Below are 27368 nucleotides of genomic sequence, written 5' to 3'. Positions count from 1 at the left end.
GAGTGTAAGATTTAAATGCTAGGGGTATCGATGAATATTTTGCGAATACCATATCCGATGAACCGCGTAAAGTTGCAAACGGTCGAGTGAATTGGCCAGCGAGTTCCGAAAGAACGTCGGAGACAATTTTCGTCGAAACGAGACACCTGCTTGCCGTTACCGCGAATTCATTGACAATTTTCTTTCAACGACATCGTGCTTCCCCGATACGGACGATTCCGTGTATCGAACGTTGGAGACGACGGTGTCCGCTGTTTCTCTGTCCGCGCACGATATTCGCCACATGGTTCGATCGTAACTCGCGACTTATTACGTGCTCCGCGTTCATTAACCGCGTCGCTTAAATTGCAAACAACGGTCGAACGCGGGACAAACTTTTAGACTTTTATCGACAACTTCGCGGGATCTAACTGCCGCCAATTACGTGCTGCGTCGATTCGAAACTTTTAAACCCGACTAACCAATAGCGATCTGCTTAACGGTCACGACCGTTTCCGACGTTCACGTGCATAAACGAAAGTGGCGATTACGGTGCACGGCCAGTTAGCAGGACTCTTCCCGGTTGGAATCGTAACAGTCGCCGACTGACTCCAAAACAAGGGCATTGCGACAAGTTGCTGCCATAAAAACCTTCTGTAAACGCGGTTAAGTTTCTTCCGTATTATACAAATTGTTTTCGAACTCTATACCTCGGAGACAGTGTAAATCCATTTTGTCGAAAGAGCACAAGAACTACAGTAAATGTACAGTTTTCAATATAAAATTATATATAAAATTGATTAACCTTACTGCTAGAAGTTTGTGAATTAGAAAAATTTGGGTTAGTTTTTAATATTATCCATATTAATGAATTGGTCATGGCAAACACGAATGGCGGGGTATAGACAGTAAAAGGAAACAATGTACGTGGTGAAGTAATTTAAAAAAGCTAGAAGAATGTTTATATGTTATCATGGATTATTATATGACACGATCAAAATGCTTTCAAGTAGAATATTACACACTCCCCTCTCGCGAATCATTCCTGCAATATTCAATTCGTGGAAGGTGGAATTCAATTAATTCGCACAACGTTTCACTCCGCTCTCTGTCGGTATTGTGAATTTATGATTTGGAAATATTGGAAGCCTGTATGGTTAATAGTCGCACCATTATTTCGATATTCATTGTGCGCATTGCACAGCGCGGACACGAAATTACCGTAGACATTGCACATGTTTTTATGCCGAGCAGCTAAATGCATAGACGAAATTAGAAATTTCGAGCGTAGTAACCAGTGAATAGAAATTCCGCATCGATGATGATCAAACGCACAGATTAATTCCATGATAAATTACTATAATACCAGATTCAACGGTGTATGAATTCGATTATTAACCCCGCAGCGACATTCTTATAAAATTAACAGCATTCAGACCGTAACGAACACGATCGAAGAGCATCCGTGGCCACTCGAAACGCCATTGGGATGATACAGTTGCGTGGGTTGTTTTGCGGAACTGCGCAGAGTTGCATCTTTAATAAAACAATTGCAGATAGAAACGAATTTCAATAGCCAGATTTAAATAATGCAATATACAGTAGCCCCTCGATTATATAAAATGGTATGACCTCTTATGGAATAAATTTTGAAAATATATAAATTTGTAATGAAACAGAAAAGTATGATATCCCGAAGAATGTAACACTATTCACTGTACGTAAAAGAAGAACAAAAAAGAACAAACAGTAAACGTACTAGAAAACGAGAAGGGGATACAAAAAAAAAGGAAAATAATTGTTATCCGTAAAGAATAACAATTAAGATTTATAGTCATTCATAGAAGGACCAGTAACGTTAACATTTTTAGAAGCAGTTACCAAAGAAATTCCGGTATCGTGTTCCGGAACTGTTCTATAATTCGACGGAAATTTCTTATCTGGAAATTTCATGTCCCCAGCAGTTTCGCCAGCGGTCTGAATTTTTTCCAACGACAGGGAGATATCTGAGACAATTTCAACGCATCCCCCGAAACCGCTAATAGTAATTTACCCGACACGTAGATCCAGGCAGCGCGTAATTAAGCCTCACACCGTTCGTCGGCCCTCTATCGTTCTCTAAACGCGTTCCAGTCGTTCCGTAAACGAGAACTGAGCAGATTTTGCGGCCACGTAGGCTATGTAGCGCGATATGAAACCGGATGTGTGTCGACCGCATTAGTCGCGTTACAACCCCCTTAGATATCCAGCTGTACCGAGAAATTCCACGCTTTTCTTTACCCCGTAAACGCTATAGCCTCGCCCTCGAATCGTTTCTGCAGGATGGACAGACAAACGCGATAAAATTTAAGAAAAAAGAGAAATTTCCCATCAGATTGAACCTTATATCGAGGAACATAGCTGAACCAATGCACCTACATTTCAAATAAATCTTATACTACTTATTAAAAAGTCAACATGCTGTATTGTAATTCTCCATAAAACTACGTCTATGACAAATAGTAACCTGTTCACTGAGGCAATTCCTAGTGCAAAAGTAAGTTGAAAATATGCTTTCGCTCGAGAAATGTTATTTTACATAGATTTACTTGAAGTCCCTTCAAAAATATTTGTTTGTGTAATTTACACGAAGAGCAATCCTAATTAATTGGGTTAAAAGCATCGAATAAGAAGTTTCTTGGTTGGAAATTCCAATAATCTGTGTATTTATCGAATCGGCTGTTTTTTAACGCGAGGCGTACCAGATTCTTTGTTCGTTTGCACAACCTTCGAAGTATTGATCTAGATTTAACGCGTAACGGGCAAAGATTTTTTCTGAAGCGCAAAGTGGGCGACTTGGAACATTTTTTAACCAGCACGCTTGCCACGAGAAAGGGTTCCGGCCCTCTTCTTCGAGCATCGCGTCGTTGGTCGAGAGCGACGGCGAGGGCAGAGTGGGAGGGGGGGGGGGGGGGGGGGAGAAGAAGGGGGCAATGCATCAGCAGTTAATGAGTAAACTTTAATATTCTCCTGGACTAAAACCCAACCCGCCGCCACCTATCTTCCAACAGCCACGAAGCAACCCCTTTATACCCGGGATCTGGATGACGGGGAAGAGGGATGACACGACACACGGAACGCGATCACACGACTGCCATAATTATTATGCGCCGCTAGACGCAGAAGGAAATGGTCGTGTGTTGTTGCATTCGCCTCTGATAACATTTTTTCACCGGCGGAAACTTCAAAGTATGGCGTTTTCATTAATTTCGTGTGTGACCAATTAACACTCATCCACCCTCGCGCACGTCGGGTGCATCCAGTCGACCTTCCCTTTTGATGTAGAATGGTATTCGATTTTTTAAAGAAGTCATTTTCCTTTAATGGTGCCGATCGAAACCAGGAAATATTGCAAGCTCGAATGTTTATGAATTAGTTCCATATCGTTTAGATATTTCTATACATTCGCGATTATTATTATTTCTAACACCTTGATTGTCACGGTGGTCACTGACAACCGGAACTTCGAATTTTTAACGATTCTTTAAAATATTTTCAACGAACCCCAATATTTGCAAATTTTAAATTAGTGTGAGGATAGACGAATATCATCAAATGTCCCTTGCAGCAACAAGACTCAGACTTTGATTAAATTAATGGAATATCTTGAATTTTTTGATCAGTTCTGCGGAACTTTATCTTTTTTTATAGTCGGTGGGAACGCTTCCGAGTTTTCTAACTTTATATATGAAAACTTTTAGCGACGCCTTAATATGCATTGAGGGTAACTGATGCATTTGGTTCAGAAATTGGTTAACCCAAGGATTCCAACCCGTTTTGTTCGATAAGAAAGCTGTCTTCGCGTTATGTCTGGAAAATTTGACAGAATTCTTTTGCGTCAGTTAGCAGATATTTTTCCCTCGTGGTCTACCGCCCGCTTTTAACTTGCTCTTACAATTTTCTACTCGGTTTCCCGCACATTTACTTGAAAAGGCTTGAAAGCATCTTGAATGCAAAACAGATCTTACTTGTACGCTTCCTACAACAGAACCTACACTGGAGGAACAAATGCAGAAAATTCACGGGGCCATCTTTGGTCAGAGTAGCTTCAACTTACACTGGTCTATTTCTTTTATTTAGTCAAAGATTACAGTTTTTATTACGGACAAATTAAAATTTACTGTTTTTAATTTTTATTTCACTTTGGAAAATATATATTTTGATGATCACAATAGCAAGTGTACTCTACCTAATAATGTATACCTGGTTTACGGATTAAACGCATCTTTTGTATTTCAAAAAGGACCTATAAAAGGATCCAAACCTAAATCATAATTAAAACAAAAAGAAATATTGTTCTATTAAATTATTTTATATTAAACTAAATCGTGGGTGTTGTCAGTATTTCTTTGGTTTTAAAAATTTGTTCTGATACGATCCTTGCTGGATACTGTCTAGCCAAGTGCTAGTTAAATGGCTGAAGCGCTGCGTTGCATCGACACGAGCAGAATACACTTATTTAACGCCTAATGAAGCGATATGCCAGGCGCAGGGAGCGTTTTTCAATCGACTAAATGAAGCCTTGCTGTCCAAACAGCCTAAGTAGCAAGTTTGCCAGGGTCTATAGATACTCAAAATTATTCTGACCCGTACACTCTGTCCACAGCATGCAATCGACGTTAGCTGTTCGCTTCAGCCGGCCTTAGCTACTTCTTGCTGAAACTCGCGGTGATTTGCGGCTCAACTCCAGTTACCAGTCTATAGTTCATCGATCGCAGCTAATCCCCCGAGTATCTCGTTACAGCCTAGCCACGATATTGACGTTCAGATTTAGCGTGAAAGTGGCACGAACACCTGTTATCGCGAGCTCTTTTCAATGCACCCGGCTCACTCAATTAAGGATAGGCTCTTCGCGTTGGATTCGACGCGCGGTAATCAGGAATTTCCTAGTAAATTCGCGTTAAAGTGCCTCGAGGATGGATTCAATCGTCGATCCACTGTCTTGGAGTGCTGGAACAACAGTGTCTCGATCGAAATCTAATCATATTTCACAAATTCGCTCGTCACGAGTGGTCGAGTGAACACGCGCGGTCCGTGTAATCCTGGTTATTTCAGGTATACCAGAATGCCATAAGTCGTGTCCCATGTATTCTTATTATTTGGACACGAAGATGCATAAAAATATGCATTACAGAAACATTACAGTCCCCGACGGATCGCGTAAAATTATGCTCTTGATGGAGGTGGACGTCCCGACGGGAGTTGTATATTTCTTTTATATGCAAATATTCAAGTAGGTACAAAGACATTCCACGCGGAAAGTAAATGGAGCTAATTAATATTCTGCAGATTACTACTCTTTAATATCTGTTTATAACCACCCTCGACCACTGCACACCTAAGTGCAACGATAATACATTTTCACAGAATTTACCTCGTTGCTTCGTTAATGAAATGGAACTGTTCGAATTCAAAATCCTAACAGCTATTATACATGCGACGTTCAGTAAGCAGTTCAAGATTGCAAGTAAACAAGGCAATTGTTTGTACACGGCATTATATTGACGTAAAACTGTTATCGACGTCATTTGATTATGATACGAGTGCTTATTAATAGATTAAATCAGTTAACGAGATAAATGATTCATACTAGCATGAGATATGCATACACGCAGGAAATGAGACATGCAATATGTTGCTCTATACGATTTTAAACATATATATTACGTGAAAAGCACAAAATGAAAGACATATTTTTGTCTATCGTTGATCTGCAACAATTCAGTAAGTTTTTCCCTCGTTAGGAAGGGCTTCTGAGTAACAGGAACTCGAAGACAGCTGTAACCACATGCCTGTAATGCAACCCAGCAACCGAGTCCGACATTTGACCTCAAACGGCTTAAGTTCAGTTATGCTAGGGTTAACTCGTCCAAGGATTGTTCACGAATCTAACAAAGCTGTCATCCGCGTATCTCCAAATCCTCATAAAGCAAGGATCAACGTGGCCATGGTTTCAAACGTCCAAAGGAATTCATCGCTCATTCCCTATAACATCCTGCGCGCCCTGCTTTTATGGAGAACTTTAGAAAAACTTTTAGTGTTAGGGTTTAATCTTCCAGCGGACTCGTATGCGGAAGTTTTACGAGGAAGACAGTTTTTTGCAATTTCCTTTTTCCCGGGCAAAGTCAATTGGCTTATCTTTCACTTCTACTCCCAGAAAAAGACTTAGCCTACAAAATAATCGGAATTAATCAATAAACAACCACATGACTTTCCTTCTCTTTCTTCCTGCTATTTTCTTTACTCGTTTCCTCCATACAGAAATCCCCCACGGTACAAATCGAACGATACAAATAATTATACAGGGTGTTCGGCCACCTCTGGGAAAAATTTTAATGGGAGATTCTAGAAGTTAAAGTAAGACGAAAATCAAGAATATCAATTTGTTGATGGAGGCTTCGTTAAATAGTTATTAAAAAATTTCAAATCATTCACGGAAAAATTATTTATGGTTGTAGGGGTCTATTATAATCATTTTTGGTCATTAGACATACCTTCGAAATTTTACACAGTTTCGAGAAAAAAATTCGAATAGGTGCTGAAATTTTTCGGTGAAATAAACAAATTTCAAATCGATCTAAAAAAATTATTTTCAGTTGCAGGAGTCAATTATAATCATTTTTGGTCATTACACATGCCCTTGAAATCTTACACAGTTTCGAGAAAAAAATTGCTTACTAAAAATATAATGTCTGACTATACGATTGATATGTTTCCCTGAAATTTCATGCGTATATTTAAAACGGTCATAACTTCTGAACGGATGGGAGGATTTTCATTTTTCAAAAGGCAAACTGCGCGTATTTTGGTGAAGAATATGTAGAAATTCTAAGAATATTCGAAAAGTTGCTCCTTAACCCTAGAAAGCGATAAAACCCCCATAAAAATGGTAGAGGCAGAACTTTAAACGTTAATAACTTTTTAAGGAAGTCTCGCTCAACAAATTGGTATTCTTAATTTTCGTCTTCTTTTAACCTCTAGAATCTCCCAATAAAATTTTTCCCAGGGGTGGCCGAACACCCTATATAAATTACATATCGTTACTGTTAAGCAAAGCAATTTTTATTAGCGAAAATCAACGAGCCCTCGTCTACGGAAAAGAGGAACGGTGGATTAGGATTGCAAAGCGGGTGAAAAATTTCGTGGACCAAGCAGTTCCGGTTCGCGTAGCTGCTTCGCTGAATCGAAGTCAAAAATACAAAAAGCGAATGTGCGAACGCGTTTCGTTGGTGGCTCGCGGCTCGTGCAATTTCAAGATGTACGCGCGACAGAGCGTGCGGACGAAGGGGGTGTACGGGGCGTGCAGAGGGGGTGGTGAAACTGTCCCAGCACGGTGGTTCGTCGCGTCGTAAAGCGGGCGTTAAGCCCGAATATGAAGCTTTTTCGCCGGTATCAGCAGGAAATTCTGCACTGCGGCGGCCAAGAATGTGCTAACGACTTGGAGAGAAAGAGAAGGGAAAATTTGAGGGGCCAGCAAACCAGCATGGCACGTTATAACGATGATTTAGCGCCAGTTGTAATTACGACTGCCGCATACCGTTCTCCCGCCAGCGAGCGGACTCTTCGACGTTTTTCCTCCGCAATTCCGTTTGTCGCGAGACTCTGGCCAAAACTTTCGCGGTTCTCGACAGGAAAGAGTGATGCTCGCGCGAGGGTAGCGCCTCCAATCTTCACCCCCAACTCGAGAAAATCTTTGACTTTTTTCAGGCCGCTAAGATTTCTAGAACTGAACACACACGGACGACTGTATTTCAATTTTGAAACACACGTGAAATTTTATCAAGTATAACAGGCTACGTGTGGGGGAAAATTAGTTTTGAAAATAAGAGAAATTAAAGGTAAATCGACTAGATTTACAGCGAAGAAACTGTTCATAACGAGTATTCAATTTGTTGAATCGATGGTCGTTTGTCAGTTTAAACGCGGTATCTCCGAAAAAATACGAGCGAAAAAATTTCATCACGGTCATTTAACAGGTTGCAATAACAAACCGATCGATATCCGATAATTGTTCGGTTGATGCCCCGCGTTTCAATCGATCAAACAATCGAAGAACTCCGGATTTTATCAAGCCGCAATAATCTTCCGTGTGTTTTCCGCTACAAATCAGCGGCCCACGTAATCTTGACAAAAGTCACGCGAGATTAAAAGAGAGAACGAGGAAAATTGAACCGTGCCGGGATTATCGGTGGAAAATGTTCATTACTCGGGCTCGTCGGTGTGCAATCAATCGAAGAACTTTGATGAAAATAATTCGTCGGACACCGCTCGTCCATTCAATATTTCGCGTTTCCAGCCTCCGGGAAGATAAAATCTCTGGAATTCTGTCACCGTCAAAGGGAGATGCATTGGGAAAATCAAATTTCAACTTTCGAGATCGTTAATTTAAGAACAAATGGAGGCAGTTTCACTTTGACGTTTTCCAATGACAGTTATCTACGATCGAACGCAAATAAATTCAAAATTCGGTACTTCATCGAAAAAGGAATTTGTATAATATAAAACAGTGTCCACGATAAATAGAATATACGCGTGCCTGATCAGGGAAGTAGAATAAGATAACGACGAGCTAGACGAGTGAAATAGCCTATTCTCGTGTCAAATACAAGTAGATTAGGAAAGCGTTTCGTCGAGCAAGTGAAATAAGGCTACGCTTGACCATACAACTGCAACTGTTGGAACGCGGAGAAAGTGTCGTTGGCAAACGCAGAAACCAGACGTCGATATCACGCCTAACCGAAGCCTGTCCTCTCGCAAGAAGCAAGCTGACAGTTACGCGCCTACGAGCTTACAATCAACACGAGAAAGAGAGGTGTCTGGTGGTTACGGTGGCTTGCCAACTTTTCTACGGCTGCCTATTTTCTTTCCGCCAGATCAACCTTGAAGCCATCACGAGGACTATGAGTGTTTGGGGCGAAACTTCTTGGACCACTGCCAGATTGAACCCCGAACTCCCCAGATCTTGGTTAAAACGATGATTCGAGCCTGAATATCTCAGAAAAAATACGTTCCGCGAAACAGTTCGATTTTTATTTACTTCCGATTTCACACAGTAGATATATTCGGTAATAATTTATATTTTACGATTACTTTAATATACACTTTTATGTTAAACGCGTTGTTGAAAATGTTGTGATGGGAGACAATTGGAATTCCCATTACACGTCTAATTTATTTTAACATCCATTCGCGCATGCACGCGTAAAGTGCGGATATTACGTCGTGCAGTCAAAATGACATGGATTTCCGTGAAAGCACACGGAGTTATCACATTTTTGCTAATTCGTATTAAAGTCGCTTGTCGTATTCGCAGTTAAGAGATTAAACAATGGTCGGTGCAAGCATAATTTCAGTCAGTGTTTCGAGGAAATTCCACCTAGGTAGATTTTGCGGGCTTAAAAGGGAGAAAAGAATTACGTTAAATAGTAGAATTAGTAATTAGAATTAAAATTTCTAACGCTGCCTTGTATATTGTTACTTTTATATAGAAATATTAAATTCCAAATAATACAGGCACTCGAAGGACATTTTCCTTATCCAAATAAAGGTTCTTCAAACCGAATATTTTTAACCATGCTTGCATCGACCTTTTCGCCCATTATTCGTTGAATATTTACACAGTCGATGTTTACGCTGGCGAGTAAGTTTCGCCAGAATTTCTGCGTTTCGACCGACTCTGCAAAATAATTCCGAATGAAAACAAGGAATCCCCAGAATCGCAGAGCCAACATATTCGCGTCGCGAAACTTATTCAGATCGTGTCCTAACGAGAATCGTTCCCATCGCGAAGAATCTTGATGTCGCGCGGTTTAGCCCGCTCCCTTGGGAGGAATCCGGAAGAAAGCTTTTCCCCGACTTTTCCGCGAGTTACCGCCGCTTGCTGGCGAACGAAGAAGCACAGGCGCGCGCGCATGAAAGGAAAACGGGGCGAGCATCCGCTCTCGAGAAACGAATAAAAGAACGCGCAAGCTCTGAAACAACGACGCAAAGAAAAACAGGAGGAGGTCTTTTCACGTGCGAATGCCGCTCTCGTTGTCCTCGATCGTCCCTGCTACGAAACACCGTAGCCCCGAAAGGGCCAAACGGTGACGAGAATTCGCGCGAACCTTTATGAATCGCAAGGGGCCCGTGCAGCTTCACGCGCGTCCAATTTCGTTCCTTCGGGAAGACACGAGCGTTTCGGAAAAAACGAACCAGGCTATTTTCACGGACAATCCGTCAAGAACGGGGAGGCTGACGAAATAATAGGTAAAGCGGTCTTTTATTCGGGCTCTGATCTCTGAAGGAAGCGAGTAAGCGTGATATTAAGTGGAAAGAAATAGAAATGTTTGTCCGACTAAATACGTGCCTATTCTACTGTTCTATTTGATATAACTGCTATTGACAGTTGTCTGGCCCAGCACCGTCGCGTCATACTCTACTTATCGAATCAAACAACGACCTACTCTACTTTTTTGACGGATTACGATTCAATTCAGCGTCCTATATCTCGTCCGGCCAGACACCGCCCTATTCTACTTCCATGTTCAGCACAGTGCTACTCTCGGTGCCTACCACGCGCTAGCCTATTCGACTGATTTAAACGTTCACTGCAGGCATGTTAAACTAATTATGGCTCGAGGGCCGATTTGCACTTGCTACCGTGTCACGGTTCGTAGACATATAACTATTCTGCAACAGTTAGTCTCCCAACCATACCAACGCCTGTCAATACGCCGCCATATTAATAGCAAACACGTACAATGTCGGGAATGAAACTGTACAAAAATGTACATTATCTCTTGAATATATTAAAAAGAACATTATTCATCATATTAATTTTGACGTCTCAATAATGGTTTTGATTTTAATTTCCTCTGTTTCGCACAAATCCGGGCAGCTGAAATTGGCGTTAAATTAAAATTCAACGTACCGTAGATTTATATCCAGAAAATCACGGGGATATTTTTTGGTATTTTATTTTGAACTCAATGCAAAGTTGACAAGCATTCGACGTAAAAAATTGGGACAAATCATTAATATTATAAAAAAATCATTTTACACGTTACAAAGCACTAAGCATAACTCATTAACTCAGATTAAAAACTCAAACATTTAGCAAACGACAAATGTTTAATAATTAACTACCTATTGATAGTTCCAACTTTCTTATCAACTCGGAACTGTTCTTTCGTTCTCTTTGCAATACTATTTCTCGCGTCGAGCGACATGGAAAATTCGAACTGCGAACGCATTGGATACTTTTCTATTGCGCGACGCCGTCACCTCGTTGAACGCGATATCTTGTTTGCGACGTCTCTTCGGCAGAAGCACAGCTGGGTCAAGTGTGTAGATTCATAGGGTTTCGATAGCAGAGGGATTTCCGTATAATGCTGTGCGACTACGAATTATCGCCAGCTCCATGATTACCGGATCTGTGCGGTTATCCGTTTGTTTGGTCGGTGCTAGTTGCAAGCCAGCCAGCACTGGTTGCTTACTACTGCACAGAGATGCGCATAAGCTGTGACGAATGACTCAATTCCGATCGAACATACGGGGATTAGCTCTTACGTGTAGACGTTACTTTGCTTCAATGTTATTTGCGGCATACTCTTAGACTCGAAGTTGCAATTATTTTCAGAAACTCTTGCATGCTTATGGTTTTAAATATTTCGTACATGGTACACGACTTTACATTATTTTTGCTAGAACTATATTCTCCCTACGTTGGCAATATACTTTATTTACCTTCTACAACTGAAAGGTATTGTTGAGTAACAATATTTTTTATCAACAGCAACAGATCCGGTAATTTCTTAAAGACGAAAGAACTTCCGCTTTGCGAGAGATAAAGATTTAAATCCAATTAAAAATTCTTGGGAATTAATTACGAATGCTACTGCAGACAAGAAGTCCAGGAACAAACTAGTATTAAAAGATGCTATTCACGGAGTGTAGTTCGACGAAGTTTTTATGCAAGTACTTCAGAAATTAATATCTTCCATGCCTGGAAGTTGCAAAGCTGTTATAAAAGCCTCTGGATGAAGTACAAAGCATTAATATTCTCATTTACAACTTATAATTATATAATTGTAATGTCATGGTGCTTTCCTTGCTCTCGACTGATGTACTGTTCGTATATTGCTCTCAATGGACGTTTTTAATAATAATTTTACATTTTAGTTCGAGGGATTGTAGAACCATTCCTATCTCGTAAAATGTCGTACGCGTACCTGAATGTCTAAAAATATTTAAAGGACTCGGGCAAGTACTATTTCGAGGGAAAAATGTACTTTTCGCGTAACTCTGTTGCCCGTGCGTTGTTTCATTTTAAATATTCTTCTTTTTTATTTTCAATTACGTCGTCGTGCGCACCTTTTCAAGCACTTGATCCACTAAATCCGAAATCCTGACTGTACATAGACCCGCTGGGAATTCTGTTCAAGATACTTCAGCCGAAAACAGGTCAGGGACTGCGTGCTCTAAACGCGAGAAGCACAATTGGGGCGTTCGAGGATTACCATTTACCTCTTTAATTACAGAATTAAAGTGGATGAGAGATACTTTCTCTTCTGAAATCTGCATCCACCGCGCAGGATGCAAATATTTCCAAGCGCGTTCCATGCGTGACGTTACCTCGCTCGAAACCAAGATGTTTCGCTAATTTTGTACACGATGTTTAACTAGAAAATGGTTTCAATATTTCTGGTAAATTACGTATCATAAACTGGTAAACAGAAAGATTAGACCGTTATCTAATTACACCGGTTGTCTGAACAGCAATTCCCCCCCTGTTCCTTCTATTTACTTTCTCTTTAGCAGTTGTCAATGAAATCCCTACGCAACGATTTAATAATTCATAACGCGTTTACGTTTAAATGTTAACCCTTGTATTAAGAGCTGCGATAAGGATCTGTTTACCACAATTGTGAATCTCAGTTTTAATACAATGTAACACGATAGCCAAAGAAACGATTATTTTGATTTTGTTAGATAATTTAAAAGAATAAAGAGAAACGCGTAGTTTATTGGCACTGAAAGTTTTCCCAGTTACTAAATCAAAAATGCATCCGAATAACTGGACACTCCGTGTGCTTATCTAGTATTTTTTAGTCGATTCGTTTATATTCCAACGGCATTTGTTTCGACCGTGACGGCCCACGAGGCCAATTTACACGATTATTTGTCGCTAGTATTCGGGATGGAAAATATTTTCCCGCCTGGAGGCACGATTCATCAAACCGCTTCAAAATCAAACGTCGCGAAATTTAACATTTATCCCCTGTCCAGTCATAAATCTTACGAATTGTCCGGCCAAATAATACGCGCGATCGGTCCCCATTATCGGTGCGAATATTGGGATCGATGGTTTTTTTTTGAACGGCCGACAGGAACATCGCTCGGTTGGATACGTCGATTAAAACCGCTGGAAGATCGTAACGTTTCGATACAAGAATCCATTTCTGTTTTTTTAGCCGGCGTATATTCTGTTACGTGATAATTATACCTCTCTTTACGAGATCAGCGTTATAGAAAGGAAGGCCATTCACAGTTGATACAGAAGAACAGCTTCGTTACGTTCTTTTATGAGCTTTTTTATCGAACCGTTGATGCTCATGCCGATGCAAATGCATACTTTCATACGATGCAAATTAACCCTCCGACGATGGTCGACAAGCGACAAAAACTGGCACAAATGTAACTATACAATTGGAACAATGTGTTTCTCGTTTCTTGATAACTTTAATTAGACTGTAACATAATTTACCTACAACTGCAATTGTTATTTTAATAATAATAATGGTGTATGTCGGCAGACATCGTTTTAATTCAACGGCTAAAATGATTTACCTTTAAATACAAAGGTAATCGAGCAGAGCTGTAATCAATTCCTGGTACTATTTATTGTTTAATATTGTTACAGGTTTAAAAGCAACGAGCAGTATTACTACAACTCAATACTAATGCAATTAATTTTAACAAAATAATGCCTGGTGATTATTGAAAACCGGTCTAAATGTGGAACTAAATACAATTTAATACTACTTACTTCAATACCACTTTTAAAGCCAATTATTTAATAACGAAGAAATGCTATGGAAATTGGTGTCTGGCTCGTTGCTCCTTGATACTACTTACTTTTCATTGTTCCTTTTGCAAATTACATTGTTTGCTTTAATGAAACGATGATTGGCGCATTAAGTACCAAGAAATAAGCGTCTTCTAATATAATTCTTATGTAATCACCGATAACAAACAATTTTTAATATGCGTATTAAGTCGAGAGGTAACCACTCCTTCTTTGTTAATATTTCTGAGCAACTAGAATTACAAACTATTCGAAATGATTAACTGTAATTAATTTTTTCGATGAATATAAAATTTAACTAGCGTAGCACTCGACGTTTCGTTTTGTCGATATTAAGAATTTGACTTTCACCAGTTCTCAACGTGGATCTCGCGCGATGCTTGATCATTTTCGCGTAGACATCGTGTACTCGCGACGCGTACGTATTTTTGCGTAACGTCGCGACAAGGGTGGGAAACATAAGGGTTGACAATGCATATCCGGGTCGGTCAAAGGATACAAGGGTGCATGTATGGGCGATGTAAACAACGACCTAGTCTGTATATTACTTCCTGTGAGCAGGACAAAGTGTAACAATGGCGGGTGTCGCAACGAGCAGCCGTCTGCGAAACATCGACCCATCGTTGTACAATCTCCCTGATAAATGACCAAAAATTATTCGATGCCATTAGTACAAATATCAGAGCTTGGTGTTCTTTTAATAAATAAATTAACAAATAAAAGGAATGATTTTGTCTCCAAAATCGTGACACTGGCAATACAATTAAGTCTTTAATAAATTACGTAATTGATTTTGGGTGTAATTTCTTTAGACCTTCGAAATTTAAAAAGAAACATGAAAAAATTGATAATCAAACTTCAAAGCATTGCCATTTTTTTAATTATCGACTTTTCTCTTTTATTCCAGTACCGAGTATAGCCAAATTGATAGTAATTAAGAATCTTCCAGGCTTTTCCATTTCACAGAAATGAATGGCCCTTTCTTTAAAACGACTATGTTTCAGAGTATGCAGTGCCACCAATTTTAACTTTCTTTCGTCTAAAAAATTTTAAAATGGCATTAACACATGTGTAAATAAACCTTGTAAATTTGGCTACAAATGGTGTTATAGTTTATTCGCAAAAAATTCCTCAAGAAAGTCTAAAAAAGTGCACTTCACGCTAGAAGAATCCCCTTGAGGAAAACGATTTATACGAATACGATCTTCGTGTTTTACAACGTTGGTTCGATTATTTAACAGGCAGACTGTTTATGCACGAGCCGAGCGGACAACCGCGCAACTCGATAGTGAACTATGCTCCGACCGTGTCTCGAATCCCACGCTTCCGGTGCCTCGCCATTCCGGATTCCGTCGACGTATTCTTCCGGGCGGCCCGCGGATCAGCTTCGAACTCGCGAACAAAGCGCACGTCGCGGCTCGCAGTTTAATTCCCCTTCGATTCGCTACTTGTTGCACTAATTCACAACCAGCCGCCGATGCGTGGTTTCCATCTCGGTGGTGTACGTTATCGTATCGAGGACATAACAGTGGGAGAAGTTCGCTAAGATCGTAGATACGCAGACCTCGCTGCAGATAATTTGATAATCGCGTTTCGTGTGATGCGAGTCTGTTGCAAGAAATCGCTTTCTAAAACAAAGATCTCAATTTTGGAGCGCGCCCTACATTAACTTCTACCAGTTTATATAAATTATCACGTACGATACAAGTAGACTCTGTTTGTATGTTTAACGATTACTTTCATTTGCTGCATTTATTTACCCTGTAGGTAATGTTTATCGTATTTTGTATTTCGACTGGATCTAAGGAAACACTGTTTCTTATTTTTCTTGCTCGTAATAATTTTGAAACACGAAGCTATTGCATCTTCTTGTAGGTAGAAAGAAATCAAGAACAGATGTTCCACTCGGATCGGTGTTGTTCGCGAGACGATTCCCCGCGATCAACGTCGATATCTAAAACAACGATTTACGTTCTTATTCCAGGAATCCGAACGTGATCGATCACCACAGCCGAAACGACACTCCTCTGCATGCCAACCGAGAAAAAGGCCGTTTTCGTAGCCTGACGTGGGATCAATACGACCCGGTGCATCAGAAATACCTGGAAATCGGTAAGTCACCCAACCATAAACTCTGTATTTCGCGTCCCCATCGGTGAGCACATAGGACACATTCGTTAATGACGAGTGGTTAATGAAGGAAACCTCTCTAGATAGCATTCTGTGCATTTTATACGCGCACCTAATCACCCGAGTCTCCGTTGAAATAAACAAAACTGATATGCGTGAGATGTATACAGGGTGTTTGGCCACCTCTGGAAAAAATTTTAATGGGAAATTTTGGAGGCCAAAATAAGGCGAAAATCAAGAGTACCAATTTGTAGATTGAGGCTTTGTTAAAAAGTTATTAACGTTTAAAGTTCCATACCAACCGGAAAATTTTTCGGCGAAATTAAAAAATTTCAAATCGTTCTAGAAAAATTATTTTCAGCTGCGGGGGTTAATTACAATCATTTTTGGTCAATAGACATACCCCCGAATTCCTACGCATTTTCAAGAAAAAAATTCCTTACCGAAAATATCATGTCTGACCATATCATTGATACGTTTCCCTGAAATTTCATGCGAATCTTTAAAACCTCATAACTTCTGAAAGGATTGGACGATTTTAATGTTTAAAAAAGCAAACTACGCGTATTTTGATGGAAAATATGTACAAATTCCAAAAATATTTGAAAAGTTGTTCCTTAACCCCGTAAAGTAAAAGAAACCCCATAAAAATGGCCCAATATTCCAACAGCCATAACTCCTACAATAGTCAATGAATCTCATTGAAATTTAGTGAGGAAGTAGAGCTCATAGATACGTACAAAAAAGTATTAGACAATTTTTCTGTAGAACGTTAAATAAATTTATTAAAAATAAAAAACGAATGTTTAAGAAAAATCGACAGGGGTTAGTTGTTAAAAATTTTGGCGAAAAAAAATTTTTCAGATCGTCCTGGAAAAATTATTTTCGGTTTCGAGGGTTAATTACAACCATGTTTGATGAATACACATACCCTCGAAATCCTACGCGTTATCGAAAAAAAAATTCTTTACCGAAAATACAATCTCTGACCAGAGATGACTCCCCTAAAATTTCATGCGTATGTTTAAAAAATCATAACTCATGAACGGATTGGAGGATTTTAATGTTTCAAAATGCAAACAATGCCTATTAGTGGGACTCTAGAGCCCCAGAAAAATAGGCCGAAAAAATACATTGGATCGGAACTTTCAACGTTAATAACTTTATAACAAAGCCTCAATCAACAAATTGGTATTCTTGATTTTCGTCTTATTTTGGTCTCTAGAATCTCCCATTAAAATTTTTCCCTGGGGTGGCCGAACACCCTGTATAAATTCAAACCAATTCGAGGTACTTCAAATTTCATTATTAACCATAGTACACATAGGAACGGAAAGTTGGTCGAGCGCTTGCGAGAGAGACAAGAGCGTAGCCCTCTAGTGGCGATTTACCCTGGAATAGAAAATGCTAATGTTGGCGAAGGATTGGCGAATATTTCCCTGAGTTTGAACCGAGTAGTTTTTCAGATTTTCCTCGAAAAATTCGCCGACTTTCGAATGCAGAAACAAGGGAACCGATGTCCGGGATCGCGTGGTTCGCGAGAATCGTGCGAGTGGTATTAGCCGGTACCAAGGGAGAAAAGAAAGCGGGGAAAATGAAGTGTCGCGGTAGAAACGGCGCGTTTCGCTCGCCGCTCGCCCACTCGCTTGTCCGGCGGAGAGAAAGCCCAGGGAAAGACTCGCCGCGAGGTCATTTTATATTTTCAGCGGCTCTCGAGTGCGGCAGATGACGTGAAAGAAACCCTTTGACCTGAATAAGAATTTGCGGTCTTTTTCCCCGGCGTTTCCTCTCCCTCTCTTTCTCGCTCTCTCCTTCGCTCACTCCATCTCCTATTTTACTCTTCGCTGCTCCACGCGTTTTTTTCTACCTTCTCTTTTTTTTGCCGCGTAACGTTACGACGAACGCCGGCATAATTCCATTACCATTTGAAGGCAATGTGAGAGCACTAATTAAGCTAATTAGGAGTGTTTCATGGCAGCGATGCCCTTGATGCGGCGAAAAGGAACGCGGCACGCGAAAATGTAGCGGACTAATTGAAGTAAAAAGGGTATCCGGCTGGGTGTAATTGAGGCAAAGGGTAAACGTGCCCCGTAAATGACTTCTAGTATTCGTTTAATGAATTCTTTAGAACCGCGGCTCGCGTGGCACGTCGACTTGTATCGCGGCGATGATCACGACCAACCGATGGACCGAAATTCTAAAGCGGTCGTACTTGACAACGAAGATTGCTCTTCTGTCAACGAATTCGCAAACATTAGAATTAGTTATTTTTAAGAATCATTGCTGTAATGCAAGCGACGCGACTATCTAGCTTTTCAGTAGTACAGTTCACGATATCCTCGTTAAAAGATCTTAGATGACAAGAAAGTTGAACTTTCAACGTTTCGTGCAATTTCTTTTACACAACTTTCTAAACAGACTTGATTTAAGTTCAACAGTTTTCTCGTTGGTCCTTATTACTCGACTCGATCCCATTCGAAAAGCACTCGATATAAGTAAGAGATTTTGATTCCTCAGTATCGTGGCAGAGGTTACGTTGCTAAGTTCGACGTTATCAGAAGCCAAGATTAATATTACTCATGGCCGATCCGCATATCCTGCCGGTAATAACGGGCCGATGTAATCGTCCTTCGGACTCCATCGAGGCCGTACGACCACGGTGAAATATTGAGCTGTCAAGTGCGCCAGGGGTCTATGATACTTGAGTGGGCCAGAAACTCAACGTATCAGACGATCGTTTCATTAATGAGTGATCAATAGCCGCGCATAATCGCGCCGACTGCTGCTTAACCGCACGTCCGGCCGCACTATCAGCCGGTCCTATTGCGCGTAATTTATTATTATCGTTAGCCCTGTCACTCGAAATTCATTAGGCGCTAATTAACTCACCCACTATTAACGATATTATCGAATTTTCAACGATCGCCAACGGGTGTTCGGCTTTGCACCTATCGACGCGTGTATCGTTGTTTCTATATTTTAACGCACAGCATTTTGCTAGCCCATTTCCATATTCTGATTCACGATTGAAGATATCCCTCTCCTCGATAAAGAAAAATTTCTTACAGAACTCCACCAATCGCAGGCAAAAACTGTCTACAACAGTTTAGGTGTAATTATAGTAAAGTACTTTGTAACTATACAGGGTGTTTGGCCACCCCTGGGAAAAATTTTAATAGAGGATTCTAGAGGCCAAAATAAGACGAAAATCAAGAATACCAATTTGTTGATGGAGGCTTCCTTAAAAAGTTATTAACAATTAAATTAAAAAATTTCAATTCGTTCTGGAAAAATTATTTTCGGTTGCGGGGGTCAATTACAATCATTTTTGGTGAATACACGTACCTCCAAAATCCTATCCACTTTCGAGAAAAAAAATCGGGCAGGTGCCTAAATATTTCGGCGAAAAAAAAATTTTTCAAATCGTTCTAAAAAAATTATTTCTAGGTCCTGGGGTCAATTACAATCATTTTTGGTCATTAGACATACCCTCGAAATCCTACCCACTTTCGAGACAAAAATTCCTTACCAAAAATTATTCTGGCCAGAAATGTTACCCCGAAATTTCGTGCGACTCTTTAAAACGTCATAACTTTTGAACGGATTGGACGATTTTAATGTTTAAAAAAGCAAACTACGCGTATTTTGATGAAGAATATGTAAAAATTCTATAAATAATCGAAAAGTTGGTCTTTGACCCCGCAAAATGAGAAAAACCCTATGAAAATGGTCCAATTTTCAAACAGGCATAAGTTCTATAATTCTGAATATATTTCAATGAAACTTTTTTCTGAAGCAGAGCTCATGGGTACCTACAAAAAAGTATTAGACAACTTTTCTGTAGGGCGTCAAATAAAATTATCAAAAATGAAAAATCAATTTTTAAGAAAAATCGACAGGCGGTAGGTGCCTAAATTTTTCGACGAAAAAAAAATTGTTCAAATCGTTCTAAAAAAATTATTTCTATGTCCTGGGGTCAATTACAATCATTTTTGGTTATTAGACATACCCTCGAAATCCTACCCACTTTCTAGAAAAAAATTCAGTACGGGCGGAACTTTAATAACTGTTTAACGAAGCCTACATCAACAAATTGGTATTCTTAATTTTCGTCTTATTTTGGCCTCTAGAATCCCCCATTAAAATTTTTCCCAGCGGTGGCCGAACACCCTGTATAATATCAAATCGTTTTTTTTCGTTTAGTAATATTCAATAAATCCTTGTTTCTTGACTTTCAGGTAAAACTATCTCATTAGATACGAGATATCCAATGAAATTTTATGAATTCTGACATAAGTATGATGAAGTACATGCAGATTCTGAGAAATTAAATATCAGTCTCTTGCTAATAGAAAACTGTTCTTCTTTCTCGTTGTAATACCTTTTAATAATGTAATAATTTAAAAATATATTTTCTCGATCTTCAACAGAATGTACAGAAGAAAACGTACGTCCCCTTAATCTTGTTCTTCCACACGTTCGTGTCAGAGTACTGTGGAAAATTAAATGAGAACCACGAAAATAACGTTGACTGGATATATAAATATTTCCGAATGCTTTATTGGTGTTTCGTATTTCTCGCGGACCGCGTTCTGTCGCGTCTCGGAGGAAGGACAAAAAGAACCGAGAATCGTTTCGATCAGCAACAGTCCGCAAAACGGATCACCAGCTGTATCCGAGCGATTCACCGTCGACCTGTATCGCCGGAAGGATCGGTGGGAGTGGTGAAAACAGAGGTAGAAATCGAACAGACACGACGGAACACGTTCGCCGTTGCCATTTCTCAAGAGGTGGTGAAAAATCACGGTGAAACGATAGCCCGCATTCCGTCCTCGTTCGTCTCTCGATCCTCGCCGTCCGCGATCCGAGAAAAATGGGCCGTGAAAATGGACCGGAAGGGGAGCCAGCGCGCCGCCCACGTGATTAATTTTTTCCTTTGTCTCTCTTATCTGGCCGAATGAGTGCCTCGGGCCAATGGGCGCTTCGTTACGAGCCTCGCCGTGGAGGGAAGACTTTCTCTGCCGTGTCGAAAACGTCCGAACGCCAAACAGACGTATACATTCGCGAACCGCTATCTCGAATTTGAGAAATATCTGGCGAATCGTTTAACCCCTTAACGCTCATATCTTTCCAAGAATAATCAGTTTTCTGTATTGGATTTGTTACAAGTATTGTTATCCCTAAAACCGTTAAATTAAACAACTATCGTTTTTCAAAGCAGTCAGACTCGGGCATGAGCGTTAAGGGATTAACAACTATCTTCGATGGCAATGAGAATTAATTAATTATTTACTCCCTAAATCTGCGAGCTTTTGTTATGCATAATTTTATATTTCACGACGTCGTCCCTTATCTTCTAAACTAACGCAGCCGTCGCCATCGATTAGGGTTCGGTTCTTCTCTTGCGTACAACTAGAATCAACCGTAGGACCGAAACAACGCTCGACCACCATAATTTACTTGTAGTACACGTCCCAGCCGTTTTCGACCCTCTGCACTCTCAGCACGTAGACAAACTCCCTTAAGCACAGACACGGTAAACTTCTCGGGATCGGGAAAATAATTTTATCCGCAATCGGAAGCATCGTTTCTTGGGTATTTCGCGAGTTAAAGGGAATTAAAGGAAACGCGTGCATTTTGTCCTGGGCCTGTTGGATTCGAAGCAGGAAATATTGTAGCCACGATATTTTTAAATCAATTTTTTGCGTTACTCGATGTTTTACTTCTATGTTTCAATGTTACGTTTCAAGTCAAAACTGAAAAATACATCGATCGATAGAATGTGTATTCATGTCATAATGATGTACGAGTATCGACATGTGGCACGCTCCACGCTCATCAAACCGAAAATTCTTTGTTGTAGCACTGTTAAAAATGAATACTCTATGATAACATTATTCTGAAATGACAGTTATATTCGACAGAAAGGGCGTTAAAATTCAACTTGTATACGTGTTTGCATTTCAATACAATAATCCTATATGGACATCCCAATTCAAAATGCCGAATCCTGAAAAGATTTAAAAGCTTTCGTAATCCATACCAAAATGGATGCAAGCAATTATCGGTACGAATCAATATGGTATAAAATATTCATTTAATTCCATTTCCATTAAAAAATCACTAATTTAAAAAAACAATTATTATTTAGTCACGATGTATTAATATCGAATACATTTGTTGCATTTAAATTTGTTCGGTATTAAAAACATATGGACGGCTTTATTCTGTCACGTGTATACCCAGATCCCAAAAATCATCAAACAGCTTTCAAAATCAATACGTAGCTATCCCCAGAGTAGTACTGCTAATTTCGAATGGCAAAATAACTGAACTGCCGATAGAAAAAAACTCGAATCGAACGGGTTGAGCCCCAGCTGTTTCGTCGCTACGCGGGAGATTCTGGCTCAGGTGCGAGGACATTTGATTTGGCGATAACTCAGCAGGACCGGATGAAGAGTCCTTTGGAGCATATTTCCGCGCGTCGGTAGACCCGCGAAACAAGAAACAATCGACTAGAAGCGCGGATAAGCGCAAAAAGTCGAACCGAGCAGAGACTGTTGCTGCGATAAAATCTGTCCCCTCCGTCTTTGGAAACAGTTTGTCAACCAGTGTCGTTCCGCGTTCGGAACCGCATGCATCTAGCTGTGGCCAGGCGCAGACACGTCGCCTCGAAGCCGCAGTTACTCGGTTTCTCGTGGGGAGGTGTCATGCACGCGATCGCGTAATGGGGCTGTCGTGAGCCGCAGCTGCAAAACGCCGGAGTTCGCCTGTTTGGGAACTACACGCGAGCACATTTGGCGCATCTATACAATCCGCATCGTCCTTGTAGTCTGCCCCCGCCGCCATCCAGCTGTCTTCCCATCCGTGCCAGTCGCGGGAAAGAGGCGAAAAAAGAGCAATGACGGGGAATGGAAATGGAAGAGCAGCTACCGGCATTCCGACTAAGGGCTTTCCTGCTCCCAAAGGTACTCGGAAGTGGTTCTCCGTATGGGGCGGATCGGTTTCCTAATAAAACAAATAAGAGGGCGAGCGATCTTTTAACAATCGTCGGCAAGGAACGGCCCGGGTAAATAATCCTCGTGTCTGCAAGATCACGTGGAAGAATGTTAATAATGGAAAGGGGAATTGAAGTGATTTCAACGCTTAGAACTGATGGTAATACACAGTCTGTCGCGTGAGAACATATTAGGTGCCTTGGTTTACGAAATGTGCTCTTCGAGGGCTATTATTATTGTTTATTATGATGTTAGAGAATACTAATATTGTATGTACTAACGACCAGGAGTCGTCAAAATAAGACGAAAATCAAGAATATCAATTTCTCGATTGAGGCTTCGTTAAAAAGTTATTAAAAAACTTCATATCATTCAGAAAAAATTATTTTTGGTTGCGGGGGTTAATTAGAATAATTTTCGATGAATATACATACCCGCGAAATCCCGCGCATTTTTGAGAAAAAAAATTCAGTACGGGCGGAATTTTAAACGTTAATAACTTTTTAACGAAGCCTTCATCAACAAATTGGTATTCTTAATTTTCATCTTATTTTGGCCTCTAGAATTTCCCATTAAAATTCTTCCTCGTACATTTCGCGTCATAAATTTGTAGTTTAATCAAAACTGTTTGAACTAAAATTATCCATTGAAGCAATTCAATCAAAACTCGCGGCTAAAATGCAAGCCCGAGAGGATTAATGACACATTGTGGCGAAACAAACATCGTCAATGTTTGCCAATATATTTACCGTACTTGGTAATTTTCTAACGGCAGTGTTCGAGCGATATTAATATTTCCCCCGAACGTTTAAAAGTTAAATTACGCGAATATCACCGGAAGGGAACTGAATAATACTCGGTGAAAGTGTGGGGGGCAAAGAATATGTATAGAGCGTTCTCAGCGTATTTCACGTATGGAATAGCAAGAGTGCCGGCGGCACGTGTGCGCCGCTGCATATGTAAACCTCTCATTGGTATTTTCCGTGAGATGCTAAAGTCGCTCAAAGTAGATCAGAAATGTTCCCGCTGCGGCTGTAAATATCGAAAAAAATAATTCGTCTACGGTCGAGGGTCGACGGAACCGGTCGTGTTCGGCCTGTGAATGTACAGCGACAAAAAAATTCATCCCCGTTTCTCCGCGCTGCGTTGAACGCATATATTTGAACGGCATAATGCGCCAGAAATATCGGATGAAAGAAACTCGAACGGAACACGTTGCTGATACCACGCAAGGTGATTGATAGACTGTGATTGAATACGCGAAAGCAATTGCGGGTTCGATGCTTCGTAATTTCTTATCGCGTACGATTCCGCGAAAATAGGGGAAAATATAAAATGCACTGCCTCGCTTCTTGGATTCGCGTATTTCGTCGACTCGAGTCGTACAATGAATCTGAAGACTATGCATCGGAAAATATGCTGTAAGCAATTTCATTAATATTTCTGTATGAGACAAAATTGTTTTTCCATCTAAGAATTTCAACAGTCTAAAATTCCCCCAATCGGAAAGTCTCTGACAGTGTGTGAGTCTTTCAAGACAGATCCACCTGATCGCATTGTTCCAGAATATCCAACTTTCCACGCTAGGAAGTTGGCAAAATCTGTTTGGGTTTCAACAGCAGCGCGGCTCCCGCGTTCGTCGTTGCTGGAGTAACGTTGCGATTCAGTTCCTCGTTATTTCGTCCTTCCCTCCTCCCGACGCGCTGTCATAATCATAAAAGCGCGCAGCAACGTTTTACGTCTCTGTACCATAAACACACCCAGCGAGCCGGCGTTTCTTTCAGCTGAAAGGAACGTCGGAGATCCCGGTAGCTTTAACTGCGCAACTCTTCCGAATAAACGGCCGCGATCGAATGAGAAACGACGCGATAGAAGTCGATCTATCGACGTCGTCTTCCGAACAATCCCTAGCGAAGCTGATAGCCCGCTGCGGAAGCGGAAAAAGAGCTTAACGTTACAACGGAAGCCAGTGAAACGATGTAGTAAAGGTTCGTTAAACGCGACTTCATTGCGAGGCATCCTGCAACATTTCCCATCCCCTCGACCCGTTGCTTTCGCGAAGTGAGAGAACGTTCGCGAGCCACCCGGAACGGCGGAAGTCGATAATCGCTTGTCATGAATTCAAAATTACACGGGAATATTCAGCCACGCTACATTCAAAGTGAACCCGGTTTAAGGGGATAATCTGACGACCACGGGACTCGTTTTCAACGAACCTAAAAGCGTATCCTTAAAAAACGTTACGCTTTGCGGTCCACGCTTCGAGACAGGACACAGCGTTCCCTCGAAACACACCGAATTAGTGAAATATTTATTCTACAAACGTTCGAAATAGTTCAGAAATTAGAGTACCTAGTCACAAAATTGCGCGGATTTTCAGTAACCTCGAAAGCTGCATCCAATTCTAATCGACAGCATGTCAAATTACACATAAAACGTGATTATCTGAGCAGAAGAGGAATGTACAAGGTATTATGCAAAAGTTTGAGCACGTTTAATGCAGGAAGCTCCAAAGAAAACCAATATTTATGGGGGAGATCGTCGAAAACGAATGGTGTTTGTTCAAGAGTACGTTAGACGGAATAAGAAATGGAAGAACATGCTGTTTACCGATGCAAAAAGATTTATACTCGATGCACCAGATGGCTGATCATATTATTTTCACGATATTAAAAAAAACCTGTATTTCAAGTCGGATGTCAAATAGCAGGAGGAAATATCGTATAGTTACTTCTTTTTTTGGATAGAATAAGATTCCGGAATAAAAAATATACCGCTAAAAACGAGTTACTTAGATGACTTGTTTCAGAATAATAGGAAACATATTTCATGGTTTTCAAAATTTTCTATCATCCCAATGACATTTCCTAAGATTAATATCCAGAATGGATTCCTTGGCTCTTACAACTCTAAGTATATCTTAAGATCAAGAGGCACCTTCCTAGCTGTTAGCTCTTAAATCATAGTCCTTAAACGTGAACAAAGATGAAGGTAACTCTCGACCTTAAAACATACCCAAATGAATTTTGTCGTGACCTCTTTAAGAGCCGCCGTAGCTCAAAAAACTCTACTGGAAAGGTAAAACGAAATCTAAAACTTCGAATTCAAATGTCTATGCACGAATATATTACTTAATGTCTTCCACTTCGATTTTATTATGTCTTGTAGGAAAAACAATAATTTGTAAATAACATTGAGAACACAAACAAAAGTTCACCAGACTTTATAACGATATTAATGAACGAAACATAAAGTCTGGTCCGTTCGAATTAATATTGTGAAATGCAAGGAATATAGGTACCTTTTATCATTTTATTCCAAAGCGTAAAAGTAATTCTTTTTCTCCGTTGGTTATCCGCGACTTCACGAACGCTGGTTCAACGAATAAACTTTTGAAAATGATGGGACGTCCTACGAGAAAACTTGAAAAAATCAACGCAGACCGCACAACATGTTGGTTAAAATTCGCAACAGTCTGGCCAGCAGTTAGTTTACGTCTAATTAAAACCAAGGCAGTTGCACGTCTCTTTATATCGCGGTGAAGCTAATTGCGCCAGGAACGCGTAATTGTTAAATGAGTAATGAGTTCTGTTTCACCGCCGCCTGTCGCGGCAAAAATCTTTCTTTGTCTCTCAACTCACGTTGACTTCGTTAATGCATTAAATATTACATTATCGACCCTTCAAAATTCACGTAAATCTTTCGCATGGTTGTCAAACACAAGAAATATCATTCGGTACTTTCTTTCAAATTTTATGATTTAAGAATATTTATTTTTCTAATAACTGAGCTCGAAAGAAATGGAAACAAAGTTTTTAATTTCAAACTGTTGAAATTAAGAAACTTACACTTTTTCTAAAAAGATAAAAAAAAGATTGAAAGGTTATGAAACGTTATTTTACATAGAACACTGATAATAAATGTGTCAAGATCTTTCATAAAGCAGTTACGGGAAGCATATTTTCAGAAAAATTTATGACAGATTAGCATCGGGGAAGCAGACATTCGAACGGATAAAGTGTTCGACGGCGAAGCTCATACTTCAAAGTCGAAAAATTTCTAGGCCGGTGACTAGCGAAATGACGACACTCGGCCAGCGCGAATTATGAATGGACACTTTATCAGACTGATCGATCATGCCTGCGGCTTCGGTA

The 27368-nt window shown here is 40.2% G+C and overlaps 1 protein-coding gene across 6 annotated transcripts in view; it reads left to right on the top strand.

Moving 5' to 3' along the window:
- The window catches only part of Nlg-4 (neuroligin 4), a 425248-nt gene that overhangs the window by 350976 nt on the left and 46904 nt on the right, over positions 1-27368 (top strand). For all 6 annotated transcript variants that reach the window (XR_013079732.1, XR_013079733.1, XM_076765746.1 and 3 more), the window contains one exon: positions 16071-16198. Coding sequence is in view for 4 of the 6 variants with exons in the window: in XM_076765746.1 (XP_076621861.1) it covers positions 16071-16198 (128 nt within the window). In the remaining 2 variants the exon portion in view is untranslated. The remainder of the gene's footprint in view (positions 1-16070; positions 16199-27368) is intronic.

The sequence above is a fragment of the Colletes latitarsis genome, chromosome 5 (assembly GCF_051014445.1).
Source record: "Colletes latitarsis isolate SP2378_abdomen chromosome 5, iyColLati1, whole genome shotgun sequence".
Taxonomy (NCBI): Eukaryota; Metazoa; Arthropoda; class Insecta; order Hymenoptera; family Colletidae; genus Colletes; species Colletes latitarsis.
This window is presented reverse-complemented; position numbering and strand designations above follow the sequence as displayed.